The sequence below is a fragment of the Catharus ustulatus genome, chromosome 14 (genome assembly GCF_009819885.2).
Source record: "Catharus ustulatus isolate bCatUst1 chromosome 14, bCatUst1.pri.v2, whole genome shotgun sequence".
Lineage (NCBI taxonomy): Eukaryota > Metazoa > Chordata > Aves > Passeriformes > Turdidae > Catharus > Catharus ustulatus.
This window is the reverse complement of record NC_046234.1, coordinates 14322571-14336007: the sequence shown is the minus strand read 5'-3', so window position 1 is coordinate 14336007 and position 13437 is coordinate 14322571. Positions and strand designations below refer to the sequence as shown.

The following is a 13437-nucleotide window of genomic DNA, read 5'->3' as shown; positions in this document are numbered from 1 at the left end:
GAGCTTTTTGAGGAGAATTTCGCTTCAGACTAGACATTATACATGAAACATATTTCCTCTAGAGGCAGAGATCCCATTTCCTTTCAAAATAAAGCAGTCCATATTAAGACATCTTATGAACCATCCTCATGAGAAAAGCGAGAATTGTAATGAAACTTCAGGGATGACTAATCAGACAAGATAGAACCACCCCAAGGAAAGGGCTGCAACGTCCTGAAGGTTTAAAAAAGATGCTGCTTGTAGATGTTATGGTGACAGGATATCTGCAAGAATCAAGTGATTCCCTGATAGGAGACACCCTGTCCCCCATAGGATTCTCATACCAGAAGCAGAAGACCTAAAACTCTCCTTGGGCCCCTTTTATTGGGTGCATCTCACCAATCTGCTTCTCGCTCAGCTGCCTTGGGCAACAAATCAAGAGGGCAAAAATTAAATAAAGGACTCAGCTAAGACATTTAACCTTCTAAAACCTCGTCTGATAAGCACTCCTAGATGTAACACCATCACCTTGAAGTTTTATGAACTGGATCATGACTACCAATTCAGATCAGGCACTTGGAACAGGTCTTGCTCACAACTGTGTAAAACCACTATCACTGATGGGTTTTGTCCAGTCAGGTACAGGGCTTGCCATAATATGTAAAAATAAAGTGTATGCTTGTTTATCATCAATGGTGTACTTTAAAAATTCCTGTTTAACTTTAATATAGAAGGCCTAAAAGTACCAAACAAACTTTTGCTCACTGTCAGGCTTAATTGCTTCATCTGACATGAAGTAAAACCTTGCTATTCTTGCAGAACCTAGGAACCAAGCTGTTGAATACAATACAAGCTAGGGTGTAAAGGCCTTTCCTGTTTTGCAAAATCCTACGGTAGGTATAAAGCTACAGATAATTCACTGCTTACCAGTTTCAGTGGTTTACCTGGTTCCACTGTAAATGCAGCATGTTTTAGCTACTGCTGCTTCTGAAGTACAAGTCATCTGAAAATCACCAACAGGGGAAACATTTCTGTATAAAGGTCTTTGGGAGCATTCAAACACAGCTCTTTACAGCAAGTCATACATCTGATGGCATTAAAAGAAACATATAATGGATTGAGCTTGCCTAACAAGTCAGCACACATGTCAAACTTGGATCAGTGTCACCAAGTTTCCCAAGTTATACAGAGTGAGGGAAGGAAGAAATAGCACCAAAGAGTCAGGAAATAAGACAGCAGGCAGCTAGAATGCTTCTAGAGTTCCTTCATAGCACAACAGGATTAGGAGAGAAGTGCCCATCTATTAAAGTTAGAGTTTCCTTTCCCCCTTCAAGACATCAAGCAAATCCCACACCAGGAAAAAAAAAAGAAAAGAAAAAAGAAACAAACTATCACCCAAACAAGTGTAGCATTCTGCTCACAGTTGCCATCTTGTCGCAGCATTTGGTAGCAAGTAGCTACAGACAAGAAACTAATTAACCAGAAGGTTGTCCTGAGATATACATCGATCTCTCAGTTACTTTTCTATCCAGAACCTGGAAGTTACAAAGAAAAACAGAAACAAAGTTTCTAGGACCTTTTGAGTCCTTCTGGGAATTAGGACCATCAGTTCGATCTACAGACAGGGTCCCTAAATATGCTAATAACTATTGCTACACTTAGCTTGAAGCTAAGATATAATAAAGTTTGAACTGGTACCTTTTCCCTTATTAATTCCTAAAACTTTCTGTATTCTATACAGCTTTGGTTTGGTTAGCTTTGGTTAAAACCCTTTCTCTACAATGAGTAAAGACTATGTTAGCTAAAAGAGAACTGCCCCAGTCCCAGTGGCAGGACTGCTGAGCGCACACCTCACATGTGATGCATGCTCGTGTTTCACATTCAGTGGCTATCCATTCACAAAGCCACGGGGTAGGCACATGCAAAGGCAAAATAGTCCAATCCCAAAACAGAGGCATTGCACCCATCACTCAGGGAGAGATCAGAGCCTACTCACGGCAAATAAACAGATTGCTCACAACTGAAGGAGAGACTTTTCAGAGCTTGACAATGGCTCATTTTTTAGGACTCAACTACTTCCACCCTCTGCTATGCAAAGCATGGGGGAAATTATATGTCCTTTTTGGTCTCTGCTTTAACTGTTCACAGTTCACAGACTTTGCAGAGTTGTATCACTAGATAAAACAGTGAAGCCTTGCTGTTGAAAGCATGGCAGGATCAGCAGGCCAATGCATGATGGACTTTCTGCACGGCCTAGAAAGCTTCCAGCAACCAAACCCCCCCATTACATGTCACAACAGCAAATCATGTGCACCAGTTCAAAGGTTACCAGAGTTAATCTTGGATTCTTATTAATAGTGCTACACAGCCTAGTGTCACTATAGCAAACCTCACATAACAAAATGGAAATCTCAGCTACGTGTGCTAACATTTAGCCTAGCTTGAGGAGGTGTAGAGACTCAGAACTCAACAGGTTTTGCTGCTTAAGCCACGCAGCAGCATGTTTCTGTAAGCCTGGTGAGATGAATGATAAGAGCCTACCCACCAAGTAGTTTTGACACAAATGCTTTTCCTGCCCAGCCAGAACTGTTCCTTAGAACATTTCCTCCATCTGTCTTCTTCACAATGGTTTTATTTTTGTGATGAAGCCCACATAAACCTACATCTAACTGCCCAGGTTTCACCCACATTTGACCTTGATTTTTTTTCTTGATTGAGGAAAGTCTCTCACGTTTTACTGTTTTGTTAATTAAGCAGCTATTAACAAATCTTAAGCTAGCACACTAGTAGTCGTGTTTATTTCACATGTAGAACTGATTACACAGTTATGCCAGCATATCCTGTTCCTGCAAACCAAAGATCAAGAAATAATGTTTCAAATATTATTTCAGTTGGGTTTGTAACTAGAGCAGATGGGGCAGGAAACCAAAAGCTGATACAGCACAGGCCTGCAGCTCTGTACTGCAACAGGCACAGACACTGGAATTGCTTTCTGTAGAACCTTCAGTGTGCAATACAAAGCATTACACCAAAACACTTGCATTTCTCTCTCTCTGCTCCAGTTTTTAAAAGCTCCGAAAGCAGAACTGCTCTGTCATAACCAGAACTGCTCTGTCAAAACCAGAAAGCAGCAGACTGAGAAGGTGAATCCAGCCTAGGGTGTGTCTGCAGAGCTGCAAAGAGCACCTCGCAGCCAGCGCTCAGATTCAGCCTGGTGCTGGGAACCCCGCCCTGCGAGCCTCCCGTTCAGGATTTCTTGGCCGATCCACACTAAAAGAAGTCACTCATCACCACTGTAAACTCTGGCTAAAAGATCTCAACTGCATTTCACACAGAAGTCCCCTAACTTATGCTATTTCTGTTAACCTTACTGAACTTGTTGCCTGTATTTTAGTTTTTTTAGTAAGCAAATCTTCAGTAATCATCACTAATATTTAATGGAAAGCCTTTATAAAGCTTAAGAAAATACTGTCTCGACCATGAAGTGGCTGAAGTTTGATATCCATTGAGATGTTGATGATTAAATAGTAATAACCATCATCCAGCTATCCATGCTATCAGGGAGAGCATTTAAGACATCAGGAAAAGTAGCTGTCAATCAAATATGCATTCAATATCTAAAGTTTAGAAATTAAACTATTAAAAGAAAAGAAAATCACGGTGGATTTCATTTCAACCTCTATTTGCATAGGGGTGAGTTTTTGCTTGGATTTTTTTTTTCCCTCTCCTTTATGCAAACCACAGACTCTTAGCTTAAAAATTAGACTTTCTTAGGCCATTTCAGATCACTCCACTACGGAAACATCCAGAGACTTCCAGTCTGCTCCTTCCTGTTTTATCAATGAAGGGCTGGGACCAATTCTTTCGCCCCAACCAGGAGAAATTAAATGGAAAAACCCCATGCTCCTCATTAGTCACCGAACTCCTGCTGCGAGGAGAGTCAAGTACGGACTTGACTAGACTTTCTAAAGTACTAAAACCTCTTTAGCCAAGAAATGCCTCGAGTCAAGCTGGGACAAGGTTCCCTGGCAACCCAAAGTGAGTAATTGCAAGTTGTGAAAACCCCAACTTGTGCCGGCCGGGCAGCGCACGAGGCGGCCATGGCAGCCGCCCGCTCCCACCAGGCTCGGAGGCCTCGCCCCGCTCCGCTCCGCTCCCCCCGGGCCGGGCGGCGCCGCCGCCGCGCTCCGCCGGACATTTTAGGGCGGAGAGGCGGCCCCGCCGCAACGAGACCTCGCGGTCCGGCCACGCTCCGGGCACGGTCCGGGCGCGTCTCCGACCCGGCGCAAGATGGAGGGGCGGGCGGGAGGCTCCGCTCCCCGCGACTCCTCCGTGCCCCTCACCGCTCCCTCCCGGAGGAGCCCCCAGGCCGCGCCCGCCCGGCCCCGCGCACCCGCCCGGACCCCGCCGTTCCGCACCCACCGTTTTCGGCATCTTCCCGGCGGGCTGGGCACGGCCGTCGCTCCTGCTGTGCCGGTGGGGATCCGCACGGGCTCCGCGCTGCTTCTAACGGGATTCCGCGCCTCGCCTCTCCGCCCGGCCAGGCCCCGCCCGGCCCCGCCCGGCCGCCTCCGTGCGGGGCTGGAGCCGCGGCGCCCCCGCCCCGGGGAGGGGAGGCCGAGCCCGGCGGGCCCTGCGGAGCTGCCCCGGAGGGCGCGGCCTCGGGGGCTGCGGCGCGTTCCCACCCGGGCAGGAGCCGAGGGCTTCCAGGGCCCATCAGCTAGTGCCCGGACAGCCCCGCCGCAGGAGTTTGTGTCATTGGGACTTCTGGTCCTTGATAAAAGCTTTATTTAAGAAAACAATGCTATTTTGCCGGCGATTGCACTGTTCCAAGTAAGACCGCAGCGCTGACCCGGGACAATCCTGCTGTCCCTCGTGCAGTCACGCCGTGTGCACGCAGGTGCTGCTCAGCCCCGGCTCCTCGGCCCGTGCTGTCAGTGTGCTGCTCTGTACAGGGTTTTCACAGCCGTCTGTTTGACTAAAAAGCACGCTTCCAGCTTGTACGGAAAATCAGGCTATGAAAAGTCAATGACCATAAAAAAGGCAGAGGAGTCCTGCAACTTTATTCAAATAAAACGAGAGAGTCCACTGGTGCACACACACTCTGCCCCAGGGTTTTTTTCTCTCGAGGTTTTGGAGGACACAGCCTCGTTTTATCCTAAACCCCCGGCTGCACATTTCCCTCTTCCTTTCTCCATTGGCTGAGGTACTAGGAAGGTACAGCCTTCCCGAACCACCTACCACATATTCCATCCTTGAACCTGTAATTTTACCCCAAAGTTCAGAAACTCAAGCTTGTGCAGACCCTCTTGACTGTATCAGGAGCCAAGCTGTCTGGGATCTGCAACAAACCTACTGCCCAAAGTTAGCAGAGATATCAAGACCAATTTCAAAGACTTTAACATCCATACCTTCACCCATCGAATTGTTTGTCAAGACATTAGTGCTCATCTTCCCTCTCAAGTTCCAGGTGCTTCAAAAGCCCAAGGGACTGTGGCTCCCTGGAGTTTGGAAGTCACATCTGGTCTTCAAGGCTTCTCCAAGGCAACACCCATAATTGCACAATATAAATGAGCAATCAAATTCAAGGATGAAAACAGCAGAGGACCGGGGGCAGGTCATCCACCAAAGCTTCTCCTGCCATCTCTGCTTTGCAACCACTGACAGAGGGAATTAAGGTTCACCACTTTCAAAGAAGACATCTCATCTCATTTGGAACTTTGAACTTTGAACAACTCTCATACAGCAAACTAAGTCCTATTTTCTCCCAGGAAATCAGCAGTCATTCTTTTTAAAGAATGTGTCCAGAAGAAGGAAATTAAATAAATATAATATCATATTTTGAAATAAATTTTTTTTTTTTCTTGACTTTGTGTCTTCTTGTCTAATCTGTTAAACATTTTTGTCTGGCAGGAGATGGAAACAGAGTCTAGGTGCTTTGTTTGCTTCAGCTGAAATGCAGGTTTCACTTAAACTAGAATATGCTGTGTATACATGGGAAAAAACATGAATATAATTGGATTGATCTAAACTGGTGTAACTTTTCTGCACACGAAGTCACAGGGTACCTAAAAGGCTGTTTTACAAAGTTTTCCTCCTTTTTTGTCTCCTTTTTATATTGAGACTTTCTTAGACTAGGTCAAACAAGACTGGTCCATGAAAGAGTTACACTTATTTCCTACAGAAATAGATACTGACAGAAGACATACAGAATAATAAAGTCACTTGCTTGTGATTTTTTGCCAGGTTTGGATCCAGAAATGTTAGGTGTGAGCTTTATCCCTAAATTCAAGAGATTCTGTGGATACTTCTTTTATGCTAGCAACATGTATGATGGGGAGAGCCCAATTCTGCTTCTATACCAACATCCCTTCATAAGATTTAGGTAACTTTTGGAGAATTCCATTAATCTTTTTTGCAAAGGCAATAAAACTTTGGATGATAGAAGTCTAGCTGTTTCCTTGCCAAATTTAAGGGGACATAGTTTAACACCCAGAGACCTAAGATTTTCTTTGTAGTGCTAATGACAGGAGTGCTAATGAGGCAAATGAATCCCCACACCAGTGAAACAGATCCAAAGCAACTGTATTCCCACTTACAGTGTGCCAGGTACTGGTCATGTCCACAGAAAGTCAAAAACCCCGTGTCAAACAGTCCCAAACAGTCTGAAAGGGCTGAGACAAAGCTTCAGCCTAACATACACTTGTTTCTGACCCCAGCCACTTCTCTTGTCCTTCTTCCCTATTATTCATATCAATAGCCAAACAGAATACCATTCATGCCACTTTGAAAGACAAGAGTACCCTGTGACAGGCACATGAGCCTCTACACTTCACTTCCTCTCCTGCTTCTTCTTTTCCCCTTCCCCTTCACTGTTGAGGTGGAGAACAAGACATCTGAAATTTGAAGCTCATGGTGCTCCAGCCACAGCTCCATGATGAATTCCTGTGGCGGAGGCGTTGCACCAAGACCTGACCTTCCCCACAACTTCTCCTTTACCAGCTGCTGAGGAGTGATGGTGTCATCCAGCAGCCTTTTGCTGAGCCCTCCCTGCCTGGCCATGTGTGAGAATAACCATATCAGCGGATTCCTTGAGAATTCCAGGCAGGGGTTGCATCTCCCTCTGACTTCAGGATGAAATTGCAAGGGGTAAAAGAATCAGCCAATTAAAAGTCCTCCTTGCAGGAGGCTGGAGAAATGAGTGACATTAGCCAGGGCCTCAAAAATGCTGTTAGTTCCAGACTGCCCAGATCCCAAATAATATTAAAGTATTTCAGAATTAGATTAGATCAGGATGACATTAAGCATTCTCCTGGGAAGAGGTCCGGTATTTCACCGGGGATTTATTGTCTTGTTTTTTTTTTCATCAAGCCTGGTTCTGAGATCTTCTTTGAATAGCATCTAAACTTCTTTCTCCTGTTCTTACTGCTTTCCCTCTTCTCAGACATTATTGCCTATAGGTTCACAATGAGTTGCTGGCAGTGATGATCTTGGATCTTTTTAGTGTTTAATTGTATTTAGGTGTAAAAAGCAATTTTCCTCCCAAACACATACTATCACTTCATTCACACCTTCATGTCTTGAGAATTCAGGGTAATCTCTTGCAGTGATTCTCAAGCTGGAGGATGAGAGGGGTAAAGGGGAGAGCATACCACATCCAGGAAGGCAGGATTTGAAAAAGCTGGAAATAATTCCATTCACATGCAGCTGCACTGACAGGCCAGAAGCTGATGGGGCCACTTGATTTGTGAACCCATTTGTCTGATTCCCTTTCCACCTCAAAAAAGGAACTCATTACAATATATGGTCCCAGCTCCTGGCTTGTCCATTCACCAGGACAGAAATTGCTGAAAATGCCTGGAAATCCCAGGGATTTGTGTCTGCCAGGTGCTTTGTAAAGCCCTAGTTCCTCATCCCCTCCAGCATATAAATCCCTCACTGGCAATGACAGCCCTGCAAGGAACATGGAGAAGGCTTTGCTAGGAACAATGACTCACTGCATGGCCCACACCACTCATCTCTTCCTGTATGTCTGGGGATGTGCTGGGAATATGCTGTTTGTGCAGGAGGAGACTAAAGAGGGTTTCAAACCAGACCAAAGGTGTGCAATGAATGCAATGATCATATGGAAAAAAATGTAAGATCAACCCATCTGCTAGAATTGTCTCATCTTCATTTTTTCATTGTTTGTACCATATGGGAGCAAATACTCATGTTTTCTGCACCTTGTATTGCTTGCAGCAATATGGGGAATAAGGGAAATCTAATGGATATTCTGGGATTTTACTCCAAATAACAGATAACATCACTAGAAAGGACAAAACAACCAATGGGAATATGTTTTGCCAGTTTGTGTGAAAGGTACTGATGTAGAAATGCTCTTAAATCTGTGCAGAACTGGAACAATGTGGGATTTGGAGACTGATACTGGCACCTTCTCCTTAGAGCAAGGAGTTGGAGTAAATCCCACTGCTCTGTTCCACCTCAAACCAATAAAGAATAATTATTCCTGTGGGTGACGGGAAAAATCAAGTTAGGGCTTTCAGTTTTAGAAAAATATATCTAATCTAAAAAGTAACTCCACGGGTATTTATTCTGATTGGTTTGATGGCGCAATGTGTATCCAGAAGGAAACATGCTTACTCATATGTATTTCTCAGAGGACGTTAAGCTTTTACAGTAATCATGGTCAGCTAAAAACATACTGGAAGCCAAAGGCAAAAAACATACATTACTCATTGCATTTTATCCACTTGTAGCATCTTAAGGAGCTCCCCTACCTGACCATTCAGCAGCCACTCTGGCAGCTACACTCTTTAATGCTGGGACCAAACAGGCAGCTCCAGTGACCTGGTAGAGGCCCCACTTGACTCCCTACAAATGCCACTCTCATTCAGACAGACAAATTTTCCCTAGCAGCTTGACCACAGGCTTCCCATAGCAGAGTCTCAGGTCTCTGGTTCTTTAATTTTATCACAGTGCAGCAACAGAATCACAGTTTGTCCTGGTGCCTCCAGGGAGGGACCGTGAACAAAGGACTCCCTGCGCTTTTACATCCTCACAGTCTGTGCTGGGATCTTCTGAGTCACGGGCTCCTGCTGTGTCTCTGCATGTCTGGTCACCTGGCTGGCACCACAGGTCCTCGTGCCACTGTGCAAAGGGCCAGTGCCAGTCCATGACCTCCTGTCCCAGAGCTCAATCCTCAGCCTGCACTGCATTCTGCACACTGAGCTACCTGCACTAAATGTATTCCTCAACAGGCAGTCCCCAAAACTGTGGGACATCCACCAAACCTGTCTTGACCAGCAAAGCCTCACTGTAACAGACCATTATGGAAAAAACCCAATTAAAAAAAATTTCCATGATGGAAAAGAACCAATCAGATCTCCAAAATCCAGCAAAATCTGATGCTATGCTCTTCATCCATCTTACTTTCTCAAGAGGACAATTCAAAGTTTGTAGACATAAAATCAAGTAATTTTTTTGATTCAATAGGACTCAGACCACCAAGAGTTTGCTTGCAGTACTAATAGGCTTTGCTGGAGAAAAGGAAGTGATTTGGAGTCTTCAGCCAAGATCTTCACAGTTTCAGTGCCCCAAAGAAACAGCCTCTCTGGGAGTTTTCTCCTCTCTTCCCCCTCTCTCCTGCTCTGCCTCCTCAGATGGCTGGTGTGGAGCCAAGATGATGGTACTGGTGTGATGACCATGTAGGGCCACTGCCTTTCTGACTCAGAGATTGGGAACTTGGAGTGTGTAACTAAGGCCACCAGGCTCTTCCTTCCATGCCTGCCAGAGAATGGGAGTGGCCAGTCCAACACCCAGGGCTGAGTACCAGGCTCCAGATGGTTCTGATACAGGTGACCACGGCATAGGAGTCTCTATGGAAGGCATCCATTTAGACTGCGGTTTTGTGAAGGTATCAACATTTAATAATCAGGAGTAATTGTATATAGAACCATTCCTAGATGGTGAAAAGGGTCAAAGAAGGACCAAACCGAGTGTTACTGAGCAAGAACCAGGGAGAAGCCCTTCCTGAGAGGGATTTTCAGGTCATGCAGTTTCACTATTTAAAATCAAACCCCTCCCAAAGGCATGTGGGCAACCAACACTCTCAGTGAGCTGTAATAGCAGGAACCTCCAGCTGCAAACAAAATCCAGTTATGACAGGAGATAGTGGAGGCAGTAGTGTCCTCTAGATTAGAAACAGGACTAGCAGATAGCTCTCCTTGGTCCTACAAGCTGTGTCAGTGGGTGACTGGATGGTTTTATATTCCTTTTGACTAGCTGTGAAAGTAATATAATAAGATTGGCTATCTCAGAGGGGGCTGACAAAGTACTCATCTTAAGGCTTCAAGTAACAGTGCAAATTCTGTATTTTATGTTAATAGTTTATAAATAAAGACCTCTATGTATTATCTCAGTTCTTAATTTAAGAGACTAATTTCCTGAATTTTTTTTTTTTTTGGAGCTGTCAATGCAAAGAGTTTATTTTTAAAGTATTTTTTGTGGTGTAACAGTTCAAGTACCTCAGACCACTGAAGAGTCAGAGAGGCAGATAGCAGGACAAGAACAACAGCTGTCCAGGCTCTATGACACATTAAAAAAAACTGCACAACAGTCTGGTTCAAATCCCACCAGCTGTGAAGTTGTAGAACAGATGCAGATTAATATGGAGTCTCATTCTCCATATCTTAGTACTTTGTGTCATCAGGCACAGTAATGGTCTAAAATATGCCACTTGTCCATGTGCTCATGTTGCATAGGTGTAGAGAACAGATGGGAAGTCAGGGTCATGTATTAGACATTTTCACCCTGCACACATAGACATACACCCTGTACCAGTGTACAAATAGTTGTTAAAAAGTTTTCCCACATCCCCATCATACCCTTTAGGTCTCCTGGGAATGAGCAGCTTCTCAGCCACCAGCTGCATGAGCAAGTCTCATTTACATTAGCTTTTTAATTCAGACCAAGAGCTTGGTTTGGAAGCTAATTTCCTAATTCAGTCCACTTTGTTTGCCATCATGGTGCAATATCATACCTGGTGAACTGGATTCCTTTTGGATGTGCTCCAGGAATGTACCAACCATGTGCCCCTAGTGTACTGTCAGCTGGAGTGTACCTCCAGCTGTTGGCAAGCATTCAGTTAATTGAACCAGAACAGAGCAACTCCAAAATGCTCTCACTGTGAAGTGCATTTAGTGTTAGTGTTAGTCAGCAGCAGCTCTTTTGTTTTCCATATCTGCTCTTCCTACACCACACTACTTGTTAATGCAGGCATGTTTACCTGTCAAAATGATCCACACTTGCTTGTGTGTCTATAGAACCTGTTCAAACATTTTTAGTAAGACAGATTTTAATCAGGGTGACAGAAGTTAGGAAGCAAGGAGACATGCAGATTTACTGGCACCTCTGTGGGGACAGTAACCTCCAAGGAACACAGTCTCAAATGCAGTCAGAATAGCAGCTTCAGCCCCAGGCCACGCCTGGGAGACATGGGTGGGTTTAGCATCAAACTGCATTTTTGGAGCTGGCTTCAAATTTCTCCTTGTCCCCTCTAAAAAATGCCCTAGGCTCACCCATGCATTAAGGCTTCACTGATTAACATCAAATTCCTCCTGGAACAGAGGAGTGCACCTCCCCAGAAGTTTAACTCTCCAGTCAGCCCCTACTCCCACTCTACCCCTGACCTCTCTCACCTGACACTGTGATGTAAAAACCTTCTCTCCCTCACACACAGAGCAACTGCTCATAATCTAACGTTTTTGTGCTTCTCCAGGGCTCCAAGACTGACTCTGTGCTCCAGGAATTCCAGCTCCTATGGGGCAGAATCAGAGCAGGGGTGGGGTTCTCAGTCTTAACACTAATACTAAATCAGTTCTCCCCACTGTACTGAAACTTGGTCAAGTGAATCAATGCATAGGAAAATAGGGCTCAGAAAGCCATAAAAAGGGAAAAGAAAGTTTGTCCATGTTTCCAGGTAATGGCACATAATGTGGAAGATGATCTCAGCACTAACTATTTCAGACAAATGACCCTTTACCAGTTCTTTCCATTTAAGCCTCAGCTCCATTCATTTTTGCCTGTGACTTAGATCTATTTCTGGAAACCTTAAAAATATACAGGGAGTTGCCAGCCTTTTTTATTCCAGTGCAGGAACATTTTATACTGAAGGCATTAGTCCTGGCTCTTGCTCAAATATCATTTTTTTTTCAAGGTGAACACCAAGCCCTGAGCCATGCTAATGTCGTCTAGGTAAGTATTGCATCGGTTTCTGTGCTAGAACATGAAGTGGACTCACACCCAGAACTTTATTGTGCAGAAGCTGCCTAGAGCAGGAGTCTAATCTAGGACTGCCGATTCTACCTCTCCCACTCAGCTGACACACAAGTGAAAGGAATTCCCTCCCACCCTGTTAACATCACAGGGTGTGATATGCAGTCAGGGTTGCATGACTGAGAGAGAAGTGCTTGCCTGGGCAAGCCTAACTCTACACACACACACACTCTGCACACAGCATTTTTTCCCCTACACGATGATGCACCACACAGAACACGCCCAGCCCAGATAGATGAAGGTATGAGAGATGACATCATTTCTTCTTCTTAGGTTTTTGTTAAGCACATGGTATCTGTGATCAAAATTTAAGAGAATTAAGGCATTTAGGGTATCTGCACAAGCAGAGTGAGTGGGTAAGAGGAATTACAGGTAGATAGATAGATAGATAGATAGATAGATAGATAGATAGATAGATAGATAGATAGATAGATCACAGATTGACAGTTAGGCACACATATAGACATATAGACACATATTGTGTTCTTGGCTGTTCTCTGTCACAGAATTCCTGTCTTCAGCAACACACACAAAGAAGCAGGCACTCAGTTCTAATTATACTTGTTCTGTTTCAGGAGAATTCTTCTGTCTTCATAAGGAATACAGACTTCTATCTTTAAAACACAGCCATGACTTTTTTGCTTTGTCTTACAATTTTTTCTCTCGCTTAACTCATTTCTATTTCTTCATTCTTACAAAAAGAAAATCCCCTGTCTTAAAACGACAAGGATAAAAAGCCTCTAATGTCAAAATTAGTTTTTTAAGTCCAAACATATTTTGAGAAGATCTCCAAGCCCAGGATTTTTCCGCTTCTCCACCTTTGCCTGCATTTCACTGATGATAGGGCTTCAGCACAGTGAGTTTGCTTGAGCTTGGAGCTCATTTGCTCCAGAGGGGTTTTCAGTCATACAAAGAAACTGGGACAGGCCCCATCCTGGACTTGGCATGCAGAGCCTGTCACTACCACCAAAGACAGTGGAGGACAGAATTAGAAACTGAACTCACTTTGCCATAGAGCTCCAAGGGCTTACACTGGCTGACCTTAGTATTTAGTTTCCTGCAGTGTGGTTGGCATAGCCAGAAAATTTGAAGCTGGATAGCTTACTTTGCTTTAAAGACAGG

General features: G+C 44.5%; 1 protein-coding gene across 1 annotated transcript in view; it reads right to left on the bottom strand.

Annotated features, from left to right (window-relative positions):
* The window catches only part of MSN (moesin), a 40652-nt gene extending 36119 nt beyond the window's left edge, over positions 1-4533 (bottom strand). The window contains exon 1 of the mRNA XM_033072493.1: positions 4402-4533. Within this exon, the coding sequence (XP_032928384.1) occupies positions 4402-4413 (12 nt within the window). The 5' untranslated portion in view covers positions 4414-4533. The remainder of the gene's footprint in view (positions 1-4401) is intronic.
* Positions 4534-13437: the final 8904 nt, after the last annotated feature.